General features: G+C 37.7%; 1 protein-coding gene across 1 annotated transcript in view; it reads left to right on the top strand.

The window, feature by feature from the left end:
- Positions 1-2,978: 2,978 nt before the first annotated feature.
- Positions 2,979-22,365, top strand: part of LOC124160266 (phospholipase B1, membrane-associated-like) — a 62,855-nt gene continuing 43,468 nt past the window's right edge. Inside the window, exon 1 of the mRNA XM_046536081.1 lies at positions 2,979-3,239. Coding sequence (XP_046392037.1) covers positions 3,057-3,239 — 183 coding nt within the window. The 5' untranslated portion in view covers positions 2,979-3,056. The remainder of the gene's footprint in view (positions 3,240-22,365) is intronic.

Raw genomic sequence — 22,365 nt, 5'->3', positions numbered from 1 at the left:
AAATTAGAGGCTACGAAAATATTCACCTTGCCTGTTTCAATAATTATTATTATTAATTCGACTTGGAATAGTAGTGCCAACCTGCCTGTTAAACAGCCAGGTTGACTCTGCAGCGCTACCGGTCGTTGCCTTGTCGCCTACCGTGTGGCGTTGTTGCCGGTCAAGGTGCTGCACATGTTGCTGGTTGCTAGAGCTTTGCAAAGAAGAACCACTTCAGTGAAGAGAGAGAATTAATTGTGGCTTGCCACTGTTTGCCTCCATTTTTTGTGGGCAGGCTGTTTTTTGTTCGTTTTCGCGAGTTTTTTGCCCGCAACATTACGCAATGTCGAGCTTCAGCGCTGGGAAAAAGTCTAAAATGTGCCTGCAGAGATTTCGCGTCGAACGCATCATACTCCATCTCTGTTGCACTTGATAGAGACCTTAAATTGTGACTGCGCAAAATGCAGAAAGACTTAAATGCCACAAACTTTAAGGAAATCGTTGGATCGCGGAGTGAACCTTTGTGACGCTTGCTAGCAATGTCTCTATATGACCTGTAAGGCTGTTCTGTCCGCTTCTCAAGGTTTTCATGAGGCTTCTCTCCTTTCCTATTCTTCTTGAGACTTCGGTCGATCCATTTCGATCCTCATCATTCTTCTGCAGCAATACATTTCGAAGACCTCTACCCTTGCTTTCTTTGCTGCTGTATCGTTCATGCCTCAATTCCGTAGAGAGGTATACTTAAAATATAATTAGGGGTACATTTTTCCTTTATTCTTTATTTAAACGTCTGGAATTGAAATATGTTAGTACCTGACTATGACTGCAAGCCAGTCTAAAACGTGTACTTAGTTAGTAGAGTTGGTGAAATTAAAATCAAGTAGACAGTGTGATATCTTTATGTATCATCTACCTGTTAATAATACAAATACATGGATACAGTACTTTCCTAATTATCCCACTCTGTCTCCCATGCCCAATTGGATTTCTACAATTCACAATAAAGAGAACTTCCATCCGTTCTTTCCATAAATAAAATTTTCGTACATTGTTCCCTCTAAAATTTATTTTAACATTCCCTCGCTGTCCAGTACTCGTTCCATACAAACCCCCTGTCTTCTTCTCAATAACTTGGCCCTCAAACTTATACCCTTATTTTTACTGCCCAGTTTAACAAAATTTTAGCATAAAATCAGTAAACATTAATTAGTTTATTGAAGTGTAGGTCTTTAAAATTTTACTGCAAAATTTTTGGCGAAAAATTCTGTGTATTTTTACACCTTCTTCGAAGCTATGAATGAATATAATTAAAATTTGGATGAATGAAATACAAAGGCATTAGGAGTTATTGCAATGCTTTTACATTAATCAAATAAAACAGAAAAAGAATTCAATGTTGAATTAATCAAAAAGAAGAGACAAGAATTTTGACGTACCTTTTGTCAATGAATATCATTTCTTAATGTATCGAATTAATGTAATAATATTCATTCATTGCCCCGAAGAAGGTATAAAAATATACCGTTGGCCAAAAATTTTGTATTTAACTCTTAAGGACCAACACTCTAATAGAGTAATCAACATTAACCCTTTAAGGTCCATAAAGAATGCAGCCATTAGATGGCCTAACAAAATACGTTTTTAGGCTAATATTAATTCGTACATTCCAAAAAAATTATATGACAGCGATATATCGTATGGTTTCTAAAATACAGTCTGGGACGTGAAATAATACCAATTCTCGCTGCCTAATGAACATATAGGAACATGTAGGAACATATGTGCCCCATGACATAAAAACACTAATTCTGTGAAAATTAAAGCACAAATGCGGAGTTTTCGTGCTAACTCCACAGGTTAGGTACACGTAAAGGATGAACCGAAAGTCCTGTTATTATTGACCATTTCATTGATTTGTTATAAACTATTAAAATTTCCTCTTCGTAAACAGCATTTCAAGTGAAAGTTCTTAGCAATGTGGAAACAACAATATCTAAAGGATATCACTAAAAGAAGTTAAAACTAGAAGCCAATAGCCTATTCTTCAATAGTACCTACCAATTCTTACAAACATACACCCTCTCATTTAATTCTGAGAGAGTTTCAAAAATTTGGGACACACATGTCCCTTGGACCTTAAAGGATTAAAAATTGAGGTCAAGAGCAAGAAATAAACTCAATTTATAAAATCAGTAAATTTACAATGTAATATAATATGTATTGATGAATTCTTCTCGGGTATTCAACCAGGTTAACTCAGTCGTATAGGCCAACGTTTCAGAAGACGACTTGTCTTCCATTTTCAAGGCGTGTTACTCAATGAAAGTCCAATTTCACTGCGTGAGGCGTGTTACTCAATAACTCAAAGTTGAAAACCCGAGAAGAATTTATCAATATAATTCACCAGAAGAAATTAAAATCGTTTATAATATGTATTCTTAAAAATTAAAAAAATGAACGAATTTAATACAGAATTACGGTTCAAAGAAACACTCTCATTGTATCTTTACGGAGGATTACCACATTTTTTTCTATTAACAACCGAAATTAAACCCTTACTGGCATGAGCAATAACCATACACCTCTCCCAATGACAATGCAAGGTAGGCCTGCTTTCACGCATCAAGCATTTATATAGGGTACCATCGAAGACAATCCCTTTAACCCATCGACCAATCAATCGGCGGGATACCAAACGAATGCACAGGTACGCAGTCGTTCCGATTACCCCATCCCCACGCGGAAGCAGCTGAGGATCCCATTCGCGTGTGGCCAGTGAATGACCAGCATTGAAGTCTCGTGGGGGAAGAGGGGGAGAAGAGATGTATTTAAGGAGAATCGGGACGTACCCCGGCTTGAAGGAGCCCCCGACCTCACCGAGACGACGCGTGCAGACAAGACGGTCTCTTCAGAAAGAACCTCAAAGGAGACTTGCGCAGTGGGGGCAGCGCGAGGCAATCCGAAGTCCTTTCCCGCTTTCTAGACGACTGGGCACTTGCCGGTGGCGAGGGAGTCGCGAAGGAGGTGGCAGTGTTTGTGGTAGTGACAGAAACGGAGAGAGAGACGGGGAGGTGGCGATGGACGGAGGCCGGCGGTTGAGGGTCCCTCGCCCGCCAAAGGCGGTGGCGAGTCTCCTGCGGATGGCGGCGGCTCTGCTTCTCCTCGCGTCCGGGTGCCGGTCTGCAGAAGCCATGCGGGCACCCGGAGGGAGCCTTCTGGACCGATTTACCAAGATGATGGACGTGGAGTCGATCGTTAAGGTAAGACACGTTAAAGCAATACACGTGCCACAGTGTGGACTTGTGAGGTCAACACCTTGATCGGTAAAACCTATCCCGAATTCGCTCTAAGAAAATGGCTTAGTGGTGTAACTTGCTAACACGCCTGACCGTCCATTGGGAGATCCGGATTCGAATTCCGGCTATGTCAAATGTATTTTCATGGCGAACTTCTTCCTTGAAGACATACTAGATTCAACGGTATCAAGATATTGAGGAACATGTTACGAGGATCAATAAAAGAAAAGATTTTTCTATGTCCACTTAGACTTTTAATTGAGTACGACGCGTTTCAATGGTACTCAGTCATCAGCGAGTACACTGGTTTTACGCTCGTACTCAATTTGGAGTCTAAATGGAAATCGCCAAATATTTTATTCATTAATCCTCATAAATCACATTATTTTTTATCCTCTGACCCATGGTGAGGCCTTCGGACACCCACTCACTTAAAATCCTAGAAATTTGTTAAGGGTCAGTCCTTACATTATACATCATTATTTGAGGTAACATGAGGGATGCGTCCACCTTATCGTCATATTTACTATAAAATTCTAAAAAATATTCTACTCCATGAAGATCATGTCGCATTTTTTTACGAATTTGTGGGTGATTACGTAAATTTGAGGACTATTCCGGTCAAGGCGTTGAAGGATTTTTTTCTCAGTGGATTTTTCGCACAATTTGTGCTTAGCGGCTGACTCCGTAAAGTCATCACCGTGGATAGTCCCGGTATAATCAAATTTGCTTCTTTAAAAATTAGATCGCGATTTTCAGTGAGGGACAGACCATTTCGACAGTGGAATGGAGGGCTAAGTCAAACCAATATTAGAATTATAGCCTTATGATGATGGTGGGGTAGACAAATTCTAAATAAAATCCTTAATAAAAACTATTTAATCTAGCCTTAACATTGATCAATCCTCTTCGCTGTGATTTATCCATGATCCGAAGTTAATGCTGTGTTCCGCTCGCGGCAGAGATGGAGAGATGCAATGTGAAGGACCGAAATCGGATGACTCATTTCCTGAAGTGCCCTGACAGACGCCACCGTCTCTCATCACTTATTACCCTCTGCATACGCCAAAGCTCTAAGCCTAACCTTTCCAAACTTACCTTCGGGTAGAACAACCACGTAAGTGATTTTTTGACAATCTAATTTCCTCTTTTTTAATGATACACTATTGATTTTTGACCAATGGCATTTTCCTTTCATTCTCAAGCCAACAGTTGGTATAGTTTTATAATCGTCGTCAGGAGTGCAAATATGAAGCTGTAAAAATGTTACACATGCAATAAAGAACGTAGGGAAATTTAAAAATAACAATAAAAATTTCCAAATAATGCAATGGCTTGGATGAAGAAACAAAGTGCATCACCTATAATATCCATTATAACTATAAAAGTGGAGTAGAAAAATATTGTATTTTGGGAAAAATCCGCGTAGCGTTCTACGGGCAGGGTGCTACACGTGAAGAACGGCGCACTACTAATCAACCACGTAGGGAATGGGAATCCTTTGATAATACAGTAGATTCCGGTTAATTGGGACTTATGGGACTTGTGCACTTTGCCCCAATTAAGCGGCTATCCCAATTAGGCGAACTATCCTATATATGGGCATAAAAAACTTTTAAATTGTAGAAAGAAGACTAAAGAACGTTTATAATGCAACATAAGTTTATTAAATTATTAATTTGATTAATAAATCAGCGAGTTTTGTTAATTTATTATCATTTTTAAGAATTATAACATTTTTGTTAAAAATATTTTTCACAGTCTCGGGCGACGCTGAATGAATGTCTTTTATTAAGTCCTATTAAAGAAAAGTCCTATCCTCTTGCGTATAGTATAACAATAAGAACTTTCAAAATATGGCAAGAATAGAACCATTTGTGAAAAATAAGAGTAAATCAAAGGAGGAAAATATAAATAAATAGTATTCTGAAAACAAAAAAATTTAATTTTGTTGCGAGTATGGAGTCTATGTCGCCGACTCATGGCCCAATAAAGCTGCATGCTGGCGCAATTAAGCAGAGAATACTCTGGGATATTCCTCTATTGGGTTCTGCTCTTCAAGTTATGCCCCAATTAAGCGGCTGCCCCAAGTAATCGGTGGACCCATTAAACGGAATCTACTGTATATGTCACAGCTGGCGCCACGGTGCGTGAAGCCAATATACTATTAGTGCCAGACTTACCCAATGAAATGAGTTTTTAGCATTGCATAAATGAGGGCCCATTCGCTACGCTAGCAAACTCCAGATGCTGCCGGACCGTATAAATGTTTACGATAGCATATGACACATAAAAATCAACTGTGATAATTATCACGGATAAAAAATATTCTGGTCAAAATTCTACCATAAAAAAGAACACGTAAATTCAATTTTGAATATCAATGAAAAATGCGATCCCTATAATGCGAGAAATTATGGCAAGTTACAATTGACGGAATAATCGTGAATAAATCCATTAGAATAACTTAATATCCTTTTGTAATTCACTATTTTTACATGATTTCCTAGCGGTTTAAGTCATTTCTAAGTCTTATGCCATTCTCATTGCTGATTCCATTCATATATCGATTACTTATGGTTACCTCCACACTCAGCTTGGAAAGAATAATTACTCGTACTGTCACTAAATTAAATATACATTAAGAGCCGATATCTTAACATGATTATTAGAAGCTAATTTTCGGGTTCGCTGATTTATGTATATAAAACGTAACCACACTATGAAGGTGGACTACTTAAAAACTCCTCACGGTATATAGATATGCTCACTTTCAACATCTCACATGGAGCGTTTGCCGCGAGTAGTAAGAATATGAATGGAATAAAAGTAAACCCACAAAATTTAATTCACGGCGAGGTGACGTTCTGCAAAGTTACCCGACGACGTGATACATCACAGCGCGGAAATGGAAAAAAAGAACATTCCGCTGGGATATAATTTAGCAGCAAGGTCGCAAAGGGATAAACTTCTAATTGGAGAGGAAGGACAGGCTATATATGCAACAGATTTCCGCGAAAGCTCCGATGCGGCAGGTAATGACAGTGCAAGGTGTAGGTGCTAATTCTATTTATCGAAAAAGATTCTATAATCAGAATGTCTACAAAACACGAAAAGCAAGCATTATTTCCTTAGCCCACGAATTGTCCAGTTGTATTTACCTTCAAGTGATATTAACCCTTTAGCGCGAAACAAAGAGTCGCGTGGTTTTCAATCCAATGCAATTTGTTTGCATGTTGCTTATTTTGATTGGAAATTTTGATTCCATTGACTTTAGCCCTCACGAAGGATTTAGTATCGTGATTTTAATTTAAAATATGAATGAGATACTACATGTGATCAGTTTGTACCCTTCCGGTAGTGAAATTGAAGTTTGGGGTTTTTGTTTTTGCCTCGTATTTTAGTAACTACGCAGCCACCTCTCGCAGGCTCTCTTTCATGTGTCTACTCTAGTTGGCCTGCCACTCGCCAACCCTATTAAGGTGAGGCGTTTGCCTGAATGAACGGCACTCAGAGTCTAGGGTGATCTATTTATCAGTATTCACTCACCTAATTTTCCATTTTGACATAATAATACATATGAAGTTGGGGGTTCCAATGATGATCAAGTTTATGGTTAGTCTACGGAATGCCTACCATCCCGTATATTACGGAAGCTCCCATATTACTGAAACTTTTTTTAGTTCACCGATGGAATAAGCAATTAATATACTGTCAATTAAATTTTTTCAATCACTTATTCAAACACTTGCCTTTCATTGGATACAGAATGTTTAATATTCCTCTAATATTATCAGTCAGGATATTCTCTATGATACTAAGAAAAAAAGCTGTTTCCTAGAATAATATTGTCGGGTCCTTGTTACGTATTCCATTTTTTCTGAAAGATTATTACTAAGTAAAAATATTTTTTTATGAAAAAATGTTTTTCTTGCTACTGTTTGTCTATAAACTTTGATGTTAACGAATTTATTGGCATGATTTTCTATCATTCTTCTTCCTTTAAATGATAGTAGCGCTAATGATTGGATTTTGGAGGCCATTTTTCGATCTAATCTCATAATTAATTTTGAATTCTACATTAAAATCGAGATAAAGTTCCTACCATAATATAGGTGTCACAATATTGTATCGTCATCTGATTCTGCGTTATCCTGAAAATTTAAGCTTGATAGATAATCGGAAAAAGGTTTCAAATTGAGTTGCTAATTTAGACCCGGACAAGACGGCAAACAAGAAAACGAGTTAATAAAAACTTTGTGCAAAGGCGAAATACAGCTTACTTTTTATTTTTAATGGAAATTTTTATTAAAAAAGTTAACGGAATTTAATTAAGGTATTGCACAGAGAAAATTCCAGAAGCACAGAAGTTTTAACTCACAGTAGAGAAAAATGAACATTCACCGACGCGTCTAATAAGATAAACACGTTTTAAAACGCCTTTTTTTCTTATTAGATAAAAACGATGTGCCTTGCCAATGGTGAATGCGCAACCATCTTGAGCGCAATTATTTTAATTTACTCAAAAGTCCACCATAACTCTCATAACCCAGACGCTCGAAACGACTGCGTGAGAATTTCACGCAGGGGGAAAATTAGTTCACCTTTCCTTCAACAACTTTACGGGGTCAATCGCAGGGGCGCGAAATAGAAAGAGTTCCTTGCGAGTAAAATCCTACCCTCGATCTGTCCTAAGGGTCGAAATCGATCGAAAAAATCGGAGGTGTTGGAGGACGACTCTTACTCGAGGTGAAAGTAAACGACGCACGCAACGAGAGATCTGAGTTCACACCCAGGTCAATGTGACAGGGGAAAATTATTTGCCTCCAGTGAAATTTCAGCAACTGAACTTTTTTTCTGTGTTCAGCTTTCTCTCTACCTCCACCAATATCACTTTCCAATCTTATCCTAATACAGTTCCTTCCGGTCAACTCACGCAGAATGATAGGAGATTGATTAGTTAGTAAATTTCCCATCAGTTTTCAATCACTTAAATCAAGTATGAAATACTGACAGTCTCTATATGTATTTATTTAGCCATTAATAAAATAATAAAATAGTTTTTCTCGATCAACTCCTATCCTATATATTTTAATTTTTATCAAAAAGTTCTCTGTATGACCAATAATGATATTAAGTCTTGGAGTTTATGCCAAATGCCAAAAAGTGATTTGCCTACATGTCGGTTTATTTCAAACCATCCTCAGGGCTTTTTCACAGGGTTGCTTATGACCAATGACAATTTTAGGCGACATAATACGATAAGGCTATTAAAAACACCACAGTGATGAAAACTCACAACTGTCCGTTGAGCTTTTATATTTTCCATACAAACTCCCTGAGAGAGTGATTTTTTACAGTGACGATGAAAATTTTAAGAAAAGGATTTGAAAAAATCTCTACCGGCATTTTTCTGTCCCAGGAATCATATGGCGGGGGTTAAACTCTCGGCAAGGAGATTAAGTGAATCAGCACTTTTCCGTTACATAAAAAAGAAGTGCTCGCCATTTTGTAGCGCGAAATTAAGCTAACTCAGGTGCAGCTAACGGAATTTAATTACGGCATTGCACTGAAAAAATACAAGTACCATGGAATTTTTTACTCGTAGAGTAGAAAAATGGACAGTCATCGACGCACCATATAAGACTAGGACATTACTTGGGGCTGTACAGTGTTCAACTAAAAATAGCTACATTTGTAATCATTTGAGTGCATTACTAGTTAACTTTCAGTATTGGAAACAAAACACTTAGCAAGAAACAGAACTGAAAAGAAAAATAAACGTATACACTAACAGATTTATTAGCAGTGACGTCATGGCAAAATTAGCAGTGCCGAAACGCACTTTCCTTAACTTTAATTAGAAGTGAAATATTTCTCTTTGCGAATGTATCCATTAGAAATGATTAGATGTATATATTAGAATGTTTGATTATATTACAAATTTTGAAGCAACAAAATTGACACAAGTGCTATTTGGCTATTATGTCGGCGGCGTTCCGGCACTAAGACACCACTGTTTATAAGGGATCGGAAGGTAAAGCAACACGACGTACTGTAAGCGTAAAAGTATTACAAGCGAATTTTTCCATCATTAATTGTATTAATACCATGATGCATCTATTTTTCTCTATCCTATCGAACTGTATTGGATCAGACTCCTTTATTTAGGCATTCCCGTTTTACGACTTCATTGCGTATTATAAAAATTAGCGCATTCACTCACAAAATGAATGAAGATGAAAAAATGATTACATACTTAGTGTAAGTCTCGTTAAAGATGTCAATTCAGGATTTATAATGATTGAATCAAGAGTAACAAGACAAACCAAACAGTCTGTCGGGTGCGCGATTCAAAAATAGTGAAGTTTTACACTGGTATCGATAACTGAAGTAGTAATGAGTGTAATAACGGGAAATTTTAATTGAATATGCAAAATCCCCTAGTTAAAATAAATGCGAGTGATCTTATCAATCCGATTTGTTTTTAAAAAGCTGTAAATGCGATGCATAACAGATAACCGTATCGCAATAACGAAAATAGGTGCAACTACAAGTTAATGGTACCAAAAAACCCTCATGATTCCTAGTTCAGGAAGCCATCAAAATTGTTTACCATCGGGTGTCACGTAATATTCAAAAGACAAGCTTGAAATTTTCAAATGATTCCATTCATAACATTGACCCAAATTAGGCGTCAACAAAATGAAAATATCATTCTGCGAAATATGTAAATATAAGCACTGCTGCATCATAAACTGTTTTAAAACCAATTTTGCTTACCGAGAATGACATATCTCAATCATTTCGACGGGTGAAGTCAGAGAGATACGGTTGAGTTTCTACTCCAACCAAAGGTTTCGGTTAAAATTCATTCACCTCTTCTGTAGGTCGACCTTGGCAGTGAATAATATGACGCATCCATTTGACGTCAGATTGAGAAAAAATATCGTAATAGTTAAAAATAAAAAAAAATCTCAAATAGTTTTCCTTGTCGATTTCAGCAGACTGAATTTTCTGTCCCCTCAGGCCAATGACTTGCTCAATTCAATTTTGGACGGTGGATTCGCGTCACAACGAAAAAAAAAACTCGTCTCTTTTTTTACTCCCGTTGAAATTCTCTCAAGCTCGAGATCTGGAAGCGAAGTTGAAAGCATGGAGAATTATGACTCCATCCATTCAAGACGACCGGCAATTTTTATACTGCTCATTTTATAGTGGCTATTAATACTTCAAAAAGCGCCAGAGTTCGTACCTTATCACAAATCTTACCTAAGTGCTACCTTAATCTTACAAAAGGTGTTTCAGGAAAAATATGCAATACGCCAGGAGGTGGTAGGGGAGCCAATACTCGCTCAAATCTCACGTTTCCATACTGTGTCACGCATTTATTGAATGAATCCGAACGTTACGGTGAATTCATTCATCTTCATTTCTGTGCCAAGCTTTTATTGTTGTGGATAATCGCTTCGGTAACTGGGGAAAATTACAACTCTCCCCCAACCGAGGAATTCTGCATAATGGCCATGACACCAATTAATTTTCCATATCAGCCGTGGAAATAATGATAGAGAAATAATGCTTGTTGAAACAAAATAAATTTTCCTTAGTTACGAAAATGTTTATGTCATCTCTGAAAATGAAGCTTTTATCGAAAAAAATACGCCTTTGATAAATGAAACATCTACTATTATGTGCAGTCCATTATAAAAATAAACTACCATTCTCTTTGTTAGTAGTATAAAATGAACAAAACATATCTCTAGCATAATCAGCACAAATTTCAGATATTTTCTATCACTGCACATTACATTATCCAGCACTTTCATGGTCACTGGAAAATGTAAAATGTTTGCGTTGCCTTGGCTCAGTAACTACGGAGTTACGAACCCACGTTTATGGGAAAAAATGCTTAAAATTGTCCCCTTACCAACTCCTAAAGTATTACACATTCCTCCCGAAACACTCTGTATAATTAAGGAACTCACTCACTCATTCAGTGATTCAAACCGATGCGTTGGTTGTTTTAGATACGTGAGAGTATAGCTTACCAAAAAAATAAGCTAAAGGCTTGTGAATTTCACACACTTACGGTTGAGAGGCCACTTCCTTTCCTCGGGCCACCTCGAATTTCGTGGAATTTTTTGAGGGTGTCAGAAAACTTCACCCAGAGTTTGAACCCAGACTCTTGCGATCAGCAGGCAAATTCTCTACCGACTAGGCTTCCAAGCCCCTCCCTCGTGCATGAAAATGAAAATAAATTGTTGAAAATTTTAAAGTTTGGTCCATTCAATTCTGGTTATTATTATTTCATTAGTTCTTCAACCGTCGGTGACTACGGTCCAGATGTGGAAGAATTCTATCATTCCTCCGACCTAAATGGATATGAGTTAAGCTTCTCAATATGTTAATATCTGCAGTACCAACGGCTAAGGGTAAAATATACAACTTTATATGTATTTTTTAGCTCTCTTTGTGTCACAAATCTCACTGGGGCATGAGCATCTTTAATGTAGAAAATCACAGAGTATCCCTACTCGGCTCTAAAACTTTTTTCGGACGACAGTTTCACTGCAGTTGCACTCGGCCTCTTAAGCCCGCAACACTTGCATCTTCACAGGGTTTTTAAGGCAGCTTAATTGGTGCAAGGAATATACATTCATTTGGAGTATCAAGTTCGAGCAAAAACCAAGAAAATTAATTTTCCTCAGTGAAATTATTTCCCCACTTAACAGTGAGTAGACTGGAGGCGTTCGAGATATGGGTGCGGAGAAGAATGGAGGTGAAGTGGACGGAGAGGAGGTGGGGCGACGAAGTGCTGGATATGGTGGGTGAGGAGAAGCAGCTTTTAAATGAGATACGAAGGAGACAGAAGGTATGGATGGAGCGAGTACTGAGCGGGGGAATGTTGAAAACAGTGTTAGGAGGTAGAATATTGGGTAATGAGGGAAAGGAAGGAAGAAAACAGGATTTTAAGATGGAATAAAAGGGGGTAGGCTTTATTTTGAATGGAAGAGAGAAATTCATGAAGGGATGGGGGGCTGCGAGAATGATTTTTGAAGCACCATGCAAACCTAAATACATCGGTAAAATGCCTAAATAAAATTGCAATATTTCACAGGTATGTATGAAACTGACAATATCCATGGTGTAGGATTTGTAGATTGAGGATTTCATCGAGCTCTACGATACAAGAATTTGGCGTCAGAGTCCGACGCACTCTCATTCCCCAATGTCCACGCCAACCCTTGACCTTTCTCCGAAGACGATAGGACAGATCGTATGACCTCGACTCGCAAGGTTCTTGGCCCATTAATAAAATTCCTTCCCTGGGCCCATATGCTTGAATTCTAACCGGAAGCTTTTCATTTCCCCACGAGTAACTCGCCGGAAATGGCTTGCACAGTTAGTTGTTTTCTCATAAAGGTCATAAATGGGGGTCAATTGACGATTTTTGTAGCATTTTCACTACAAATTCCGGCTTTCACGAGGTTCATCGGCGGAAGAACACAAGATTCGAATACAGTCGCTTCATACTACCATAGAGTAAGTATATATCTGTATCTCTTCATCTGTGATACTATTGATCAAGAAGAACACCAGCAAAGTGGAAGTAAGTCAACATAAAGAGTAAAAAGTATACATATCTATCGAGTTTATGTCAGAGTTCATAAATCCTGTGGAAATAAACCCTTTTAGCAACAGTGAAGTGGTGCCTTAAATTTCTTTTAATTTAAAGGCTTTATTACATGATATTCCATTTTCACAAAGAAGATTGAAGCCAATCAAATTATATTATGCAATCAAAAATCATGCGAGACCTCTAATTACTGAAATTTTTTACCTATACCATTTAAGATTTGAAAAGGGTTCCTAAATTAGTTTAACGTTTGCGGCTTAATTTTATAGGACTGCAAAAACTTATCCACACTACTAGTTTATTCTTGACCATATTTCGCGACTATTATGTGAGAAGGTTATGGAAACAGTAAGATCTTGACAGTGACTTAGAATTATCGAAAACCTGGTCAGGAATAATGTATAAGTGTGAAATATACCAAGTTTATTTTTTTAATACCAAGTTTATTATTTAGAAGAATTTTCATTTTGTCAGTACTTCATTTATTAGAATTTCAAATTAATAAATAATTTCGACAAACAACATGTGAAACAATATGTTAATCAATACATTATAAAGGTCTCCAACCTTTTCCGTCGTCAATTGTATTGGCTTTCATCTTTTCGTGGCGCTAGATCGTTATATCCGAGTGAAAAAAAGTGTTACCAGGACATAATAACGAATAAAATTCTATAATACCTAATCTACTTTAACTAGGTCAACAATGTTCAAAATATGCAACATAATGAACTTGAATTATCTGATGTACCAAGCACACTATAATCAACCCGTCAATTCATCATGGACAGCCGTTGTCGACCGCAATGTCATAGATCGGATGTATGCGGCACACCTCGATGTGATTTCTTCTTCCCGCAAGAGACCCAAAGGGTTCGTATCCTGGCGCTTTAAGATAAGTAAAGTGATACTCAATACTCGATGTATTCCCACTTGAATGCTTCAGCCCGAATGCATGAAAGATCTTCGTGAAAACACCATCTCATAGTCTAGGTTTGAAGCTGCACTAAAATTGCTCGACATTAAATAAAAACTTCAGCCTAACATTTCGTATGCATGTATAAAAATATTATATTCTCCCAAATGGGATCATTACAAATTGAAAAGAAAAACTATGGTATAAAATAAGCATCTTAAAAAATTTAACTTATTTTTAAATCAACATATTCCCCCTGTTTATAGCTACAACACCGCCATTTTGTTAAACTAGCGCATTTCGACTAACAGAGAGTATTCATCACCAAATTTCGAAAATGGTAGACTGCTTAGGTGTCTGCATATTATTTCATCATGCCCCAGCCTGTTATAATTTTAATTTAAAGTAAATATGAAAGTTTAAAAATTAAGGAAAAAATATCGTACCCGTGGATGCGTATTTACTTTTACTCAGTGGTAGCAAAGTCCCCTCCTACCAGACCGAAGGTCGCGTGTTTAAGTCCCGCCTGGGTAACCAAAGCATGGGAGGTTTTAAATGTGCCTCGCGTCTACCATTTAATGCAAGTGATTGGAAGAACATGTTAGCATTAGAGAAATCATTGTTATTAATACTACTATAACTCTATGTGGTAGCTGGTACCCCTATGAAAAAATTGTATAAACCTGTTTCAAAATTTTATACATTGCCATGGCGATGTATAAGATTGTATAAAAATTTGAAACAGGTTTATACAATTTTTTCATAGGGGTAGACAGCTAAAATGATATTTTTTTTCCTCATTTCGGAGGGGGGCTTTGCATCCTCATCATGCACGCCCCTACCCTTTGAGACGGGAAAACGCTATCTCAGCACGCAAAGTAAGCGTAGAATTTCCGGATCGAGGTCTCCGCCCTTCTTTCGATAAATCAGGTTAAAAGGACAGGAATGCAGAATGTCACCCAATTGCTTGACGTCACCGCGAGACATCGCACTCACTGTTGGACGGGACTGTGGGTACCTACCCTCGGCTCCAATCTGTCCAACCGATCGAGAACTCAAACACGTAGGAAGAAGCGTCTGTCGAGTCGATAGCACATCGAAAGTGTCGGGGAAGGCGGATTTAATCCAGAAAACTTTCCAATGTTTCACGTATCAGCTTTAGTTTGCAATTAGATGTTTCTGAAAGTGCCAGTAATGTTATCTTTTCTACGTATATAGAAACAATGTAACACGAATTCACGCCATAATTTTAAAATTTTTTTTAAGATGAGAATACACAAAAAAATTTGAAATGCCTTAGCTTTGCACATATTTATTGATATTAAGTTACTAAGCTATTACCACACCTAGTTACCATTAATTTTGATTAATTAAATAAATTTTGCTAAGGCTTTCAATGTCTGTTTTTTATTACAACTGTTAATTGATTTAGATATGTGAACCATTTCTTTGAAAAGTCTTTTTCTCAAATTAACCTCATGATCTAAAATTTCGGCGTTGTCAAAATCAAAAACATGGCCATTGCTTATACTATGGACAGTGTTCTACCATCTTTCACTGATGACTTGTGTTGCGAAATCCTTTTTTTTAACATTGTGGGATTTGTCCTATATAGCAAGTGTTACAATAGAGGCATGAAATTTTATATATTATATTACTTTTCAGATATTTAGGGGTTTCTGATTAAATTTTTGTGTATCAACAGCAATGCTTGAAATTTTTGTTGATGATGTGATGTTTACACAACACTATTTGATTATGTAGTAAAGATAAAACTATCGGCAATTTCAGAAATAGCCGTAAATCGTCATCCTGCTTTTTGTCTTTCTTGTTCAGATGAAACGTGTTCTTCGTATGAATATTTTGAGGGACAGTGTGTTCATTGTATAACACTCCTGTTGATGGTTTTAATTACTTTATTTATTTATTAAATATTGTAACAAGTAGGCTATCGCCTCGTGGTGGCATGAGATTTAAAATAAACCAATCAAAAGCCTACCCACCAGAGAGCAAAGTAAATGAACGTGAAGTACATCTATGGGATAAACAATACATTTTGATTCGAACGCCATTCTACTAAAAAATGAAATTTGAAACGAATAGTTCAATATCCTACGTTCCTTAATAAATCACAATAATATCATCCGAGAATCAAGGAAGAATTACTTTTAAACTTTAAATGTAACTATTTGCTCTTAAAAATTTCAATATTTGCGGGGAAAATCTAAAAGAAAATCCATCATGTAGGTCATTGCACTTCTTTATTATTCCACGCTGGAGTGATTATTTCAGAATCTCCATCTTCTGCTTCTTGAAATTAATTTTTAATTTGTTATCGTTCCTTCCTATGCAGCAGGGTGAGTTCAGCTTTTGACCTAATGTATTCTTGGTGGAAATACAAACGAGAGTGTGAATGAAGTCTGCGAAATAATCGAAAGCTGAGGCCAAAACTGCATCCCAAAAGTTTGTATTATTACGGGAAATTGATATATTTTGCTTATTAATTACTTATAAATAGAACTCCTATAACTTTTCCTTATTTATGAGTATTAAATGCAATAGAAATTTAGCCGTAGTAAACAAGACGAAAAATACGCTATCGCCTTGGTCAGCAAATCAGACCCATCAAAATTTTAGAATATTACTTTTCCTATACAGTAATGACCATTTAGCTATAACAATAAGATATTGTTACCATGTACCACGGAATTTTATTTTTCAAGTAGAAGAATACGTAATTGAACGATTTACACCATAATAAAGTTGTAGAACGAGCTCAAGGCCATAGGCTAAAAAATAATTTTAGGCATGTCCGTTTAGCAGGGTAAACAATACTAGTCGAGGAAAGATACGCGAAAAAAGGCCATAATAAAGAAATTTTTGCGTCCTGGACGGATCGGAATGCGGTTTTTTGCATTCGCTTGCAACAATTATTTGTAAAAAAGTTACCATATTTTCATTTGGGAGAAACCTTTAGTTGCATTGTTGCAGGCCAAAATGCACTCGGAAAATGCAATTTCTGAAACGCCCTTTGGAAAACGTAATAACTTTGTAGAAAAGAGTCAGAACTGGCCCGGAACGGGTACTCGGGGGTTTTTGAGGTCGCTGATCACGATTATCATGTTCAAATTGACACCCGGACCACCTGGGGCTCAGGAACACTTTCGAACGTCATCTCCGTGGAACTGTCCCAGAGTTCATGCGGGAAAGGAAAAACAAGCGGCATCCGGGGGTTTTTTGGGTCGCTGAATTCAAATATGGCATCGGCGAACCTCCCCCGGACACCTAGTGCACCAGAACCTGGACCTGGACGTCATCCCCAAGAACTTTCTTTGAATGACATTATCAGTTGTATTGTGTATGACTTTCATGTTCAAAACTTGATTAACAAAAAAGTTATTAGCGATTAAAGCGTATCCAAGGAGATTGGTATCGATATAACTCGCACATGAATCGATCGAGCGTAATTAACACCATTGCAAAAGTTGACCATTTTAATGATGCTATTACCCTGAAAATTTCATTCATCTAGCTGAAATGGTTGCTAAGATATCAAAGAATGTATGCTCCACAAAAAAATAGCGACAATGTTTTTTCGCGTGCAGGATATTTTTCGGAATTTAATTATGAATTAACCAAGAGGGTTATGGGAAAAGCAGTTAGAACGTGAGGGTACAAAGTACCCTCTACGGTTTTTCCAGAAGATTCCAAATTTTCGTATGGCACATGTCTCAACGCCGAAATCCAAGATTGAAAATTCGACCACCTCTACAATGGAAAGTCGAAATCGTTTATTCCTCGGAATTGTTTTGACATATGAAAATTCCGAGATAGCCAAAAAATCAACCAAAAAATCTAGTATCTTGCGTTTCAAGGAATTTGTCCTGCAATGATAGCAAGTTGGTCAAAAAAATTCTTTACGTAGTGCCATAAGAAAAGCATGGGGCACTTTCAAAAAATCATAAAAAATACTAAATATCATGTTATCGCAATGAAAACCACATGAACAAATCAACCAAAAAATATAGTTTTCGTCGAGGGAATCTCATATTCCTGACGCATTTATAAATACCGAAAAAAACCTTAAAAGTTTTAGTCCCATAAGGCTCCCATGTTAATTCAAGTCGATATATCTCGAAAAGTTATCGACTTTTTCAAGATTTCAGATTTTTCCTCCCGATGAATTTTTTTTTACTTTTACGTCCAATAAGCCAAATATCCACACCTATCACCAGTTAGGCTACTAATTTGTATCAATCACACAATCAGTGAATTATAATTTTCGGGTTGTTTTTGTCGATATTGTCAAGAAAGTTCTTGGGGATGACGTCCAGGTCCAGGTTCTGGTGCACCAGGTGTCCGGGGGAGGTTCGCCGATGCCATATTTGAATTCAGCGACCCAAAAAACCCCCGGATGCCGCTTGTTTTTCCTTTCCCGCATGAACTCTGGGACAGTTCCACGGAGATGACGTTCGAAAGTGTTCCTGAGCCCCAGGTGGTCCGGGTGTCGATTTGAACATGATAATCGTGATCAGCGACCTCAAAAACCCCCGAGTACCCGTTCCGGGCCAGTTCTGACTCTTTTCTACAAAGTTATTACGTTTTCCAAAGGGCGTCTCAGAAATTGCATTTTCCGAGTGCATTTTGGCCTGCAACAATGCAACTAAAGGTTTCTCCCAAATGAAAATATGGTAACTTTTTTACAAATAATTGTTGCAAGCGAATGCAAAAAACCGCATTCCGATCCGTCCAGGACGCAAAAATTTCTTTATTTTTGCGTATCTTTCCTCGACTATACAACAATATGATTCGAGAACAATAAAAATAAAAGGGAGAGTTATTATTCAGCGTAGAGTTATCCAGGAAGCGAGCATGAATCAAGAGTAGCCGAAAAATTAATTGTGAATGATATTAAGCCGTGCGTCACGTGGAAGAATTGAGGCCAATAACAAAATTAACTACTGTTGAGCGAAGAAGACCTCTAAGCACGTAGCGTCGGCGATTGGGACGGAGAAAGTAAAAGGGTACGAGACAATTCAGACAAGGATATATCCGGGCACATGGAAAAGAAAGAATTGAGAGATGAAACAAATGGTTACGGGGTACTCCCAAGAGGCAATAAAATTCGTGTGACGTAAGACAAGGGATTATGGAGTAGCCGGGCCGGATTCTCCGATAGACTAATTAGGCTTCAGCCTAGGTCCTCAAGATCAAGAGGTGCCTAGATTCAAATTATTTGCAAAATTAAAATTGCACTTTTCAAAAAACCGTGAACACTAAAACGCTGAGACGGAAAGAAGAAGAAATTCTACGCACTCTAAGTGACGTCATGGTAACATTAGCATTGCCGGAACGCACTTTACTTAACTTTTTTTTAGATGTGCAATATTACTCTGTGTGTTTTTTTATCACAAGTTTTTATTTACATTTTATTTCAAATTTTTTCTTTTGATTAAGAATGTAATATAAATTAGAAATTTTGAGGAAACCAAATTGATAAAAGCGTTATTTGACTATCATATCTTTCGCCAGTGCCGGAACGGCATTCCGGCGCGTTCCGGCACCGTGGCACCACTGCATATGACTAATAAACACACATAAAAATGTATTGATCAAGATCAACTCATTTGGATCATTGCGTCTGTTTGTTTGGGTATCCTAGATTTCACCAAAGTACAGTTCATAGGTTCGCTGATTGCTACGCCATTGCTATGTCTAGTGCCAATTACAACATGTTTCACTAGACAGATTTGATATGTATCACAGAAATGATAGATTTTATTATCTCTCATGTAATTTACAAACATGAGGTAAATTGGTCTCTTAATTGATTAGCCTTGGATCTGGACCACAACCCGTACTAACGTCACAACTTCATCGTATTTATTGTAATATTGGAAGAGCTCATGCATCTTATTTGTACATGCGTATATCAGGCAAGTGGATAATAGTTGAAAGTGAATGGCATGTTTCTTTTTCTGATCCCGAAGAAACGAGTGGCTGTGTACAAGTTTTTTTATATTGAGTGTTTATTTATGATCAACCAAGTCATGATGGGGTGGCTTCGTGCATTCTATGGCAAGGTAAATAAAAAGGATATGTAACCAGCGACAGGGATTTGACAGGGGTATTAACCTTCAAGGATGTTACGGATACCGAGGATGATGGATCTGTCATACGTGAAAGGAAGGCAGATGACGACAGAGGAAGTAGACGCGGATCTTTCGAGCGACTAATCGCCACCTATATTCATGCCGCGAACTTCCCTAACGGTGATCCGCTGACGATCGCGATTCCCTGAATTTCCTCAAGCAGGGCCTTTACGATTTCGGCAATCGACCGGCACCAGCGCAAACTCATTTCGCAAAACACGTATGGCACTCGAATCTTTTAGAAAACTGTACTGTTATGGTAGGTGTTAATTGATATGGACATTACTTCACCCATAAATAATAAATGGCACATTGTAAAACATCCATAAATAATAAATTGTATATTTATATATTTCAAATTATTTTAAGCTATTGAAAATATTTTTGTATCCTGAAAATAATTAGTGTGGAATTTTTATTAAATGATAAAAATCATTCCATAAGTGAGATATTCATTCCGGTCATATAGAACAGTATTAATTATTGCGCGGCTAGCCATGATTTTGGCAATCGCCCGGCACTAGCATACATTCATTTCGCAAACCAAGTATGATACTCGAACAGTTTCGAAGACTGAAATGGTATGGTTGGTATTTGGAGGAGATGATCGCAGCTTGGGTCATTAGCGTCATAATGTTGAAGTGTAGGGAAGGAAGGGTGGAGAGAAACCCGGCGTCAGCATTACCCTACACTTAACGGAAGGCGCAATTAGGATCAGGGCTTTACATACCATCTAACTGGCGAAGTGCTATACTTGAAGTAATCTCCGCAATTTATTTAAGAAGGGATCGGGAATACTGTACCAGAAATAATCTACTTTTACACACTACCCCGCAACCCGCCTTCACATGTGCTGGGTGGGGGGATGTAAGGACGCCAGCCGTTTTCACATAAAATAAAAATACTCCAACGAAATTAAGCCTAGCATTTATTTAAGTCCTTAACCATCCGGGAAAGAACGAATTCCCATACCTATCCGTCTGGGATATCTCTCTTAATTTATCGTTTCTGTCGGACCTGGAAATGTAGCAAGGCGCTAATATGATGATCCACGTGTCGCTCTCAAAGATTGTAATAAATACAAACAATGTGGTAGAAATGATTAGAAAGGCCAAGTGTACAGCATTTAAACGACGCAGAGCAGTAGGAGATCAAATAAACAAATGTAAAAAGGAAAAAACAGGACAATTTGGTCACGTTGACAAGTTACATGGGAACGTATGGCGGTTAGTACGCTTTTGAAAATGTACCGTAGATGTTCCCTACAGCGTTATCCAAAGACGACTTTTTTTATTGAAAATTCAATCAGAAATAGAATTCCGTACAGCATTAAAAAATCATGTTACCTCCTCAAATTTCAGCCGAAATTCTTTCTTTCGTCCTTGCTCTCTCACTCTTCTTAATATGTCAATTACTAAAATATAAGTTTTATTTCACGCGGCATCTCCCTTTTGTCAATTTACGAGTTCACCAAAAGACTGAGAAAATAGCAACCAAAGCGGAATCGCGATTAGGAATATGGCCATCAATGAAGATTAGCATTCGAATTTGAAATATGGTGGGAAAGACGCGGAGAAAATACGTCACACTCATGACGTCAGTGTGCTTTTTTACGTCAGTAAAATTTTCGCCGGAAGGCTGGTGAATGCGAACTTCCTCCGATCACATAGTAGGATACCAGCATGCAGTAACGGGAAAGAATAGGCATGAGGAATGGCCATGGAGCCAATGAGGAAGCAACGCAGATTTTTCCTCGTCGAGGGGTTGAAGAACTCAACAGGGTCGTTTTGCTGGCTGCATTGTCCCCACTATTACTCAGAAAGAAACGAAAAGGGATGTTACGTTAGATGAGATACGGAGGAGACAGAAGGTAGGGATGGATGGAATACTTAGATAGAGGGCATTAGGGGGTAGAATGTTAGGTAAACGAGGGAGGGGAAGGAAGAGAATAGAATTTTTAGATAGGATGAAAGGGAGTAAGCCTTATTGTGAATTGAAGAGGGAAGTCCATGAAGAGACGGGAGAATAATACGAATCACGGAATAACGAAGTTCTCCGTGGAAACCTACCTTAATGGGTAGAATACGCTAATAATATTGGTAAACCAATTAAAAAGCCTTTATAGATAAAACGAAAGGGAATGGGCCCGACTAGTTATCGAAGAGAAAAGTTCAATATGGGGATGGGGAAAGCCAAGACGATTCGCAAAATGCCCTATATAAATATATCTTTACTGGCTGAATACCTTCTATAATAAAACTAAGGAAACTCTTGACTTTCTACGATATTCCGAAATTAACTGCGGAATCAACCACTCTATCACCTTGGTAATGTCATGCTCACACGGCAACGACTAACAATTAATGCGAAGCGGAATCTACCCTC

The sequence above is a fragment of the Ischnura elegans genome, chromosome 6 (assembly GCF_921293095.1).
Source record: "Ischnura elegans chromosome 6, ioIscEleg1.1, whole genome shotgun sequence".
Lineage (NCBI taxonomy): Eukaryota > Metazoa > Arthropoda > Insecta > Odonata > Coenagrionidae > Ischnura > Ischnura elegans.
Note: the sequence above shows the minus strand (reverse complement) of the source record. Positions and strands in the feature narration are given on the sequence as shown.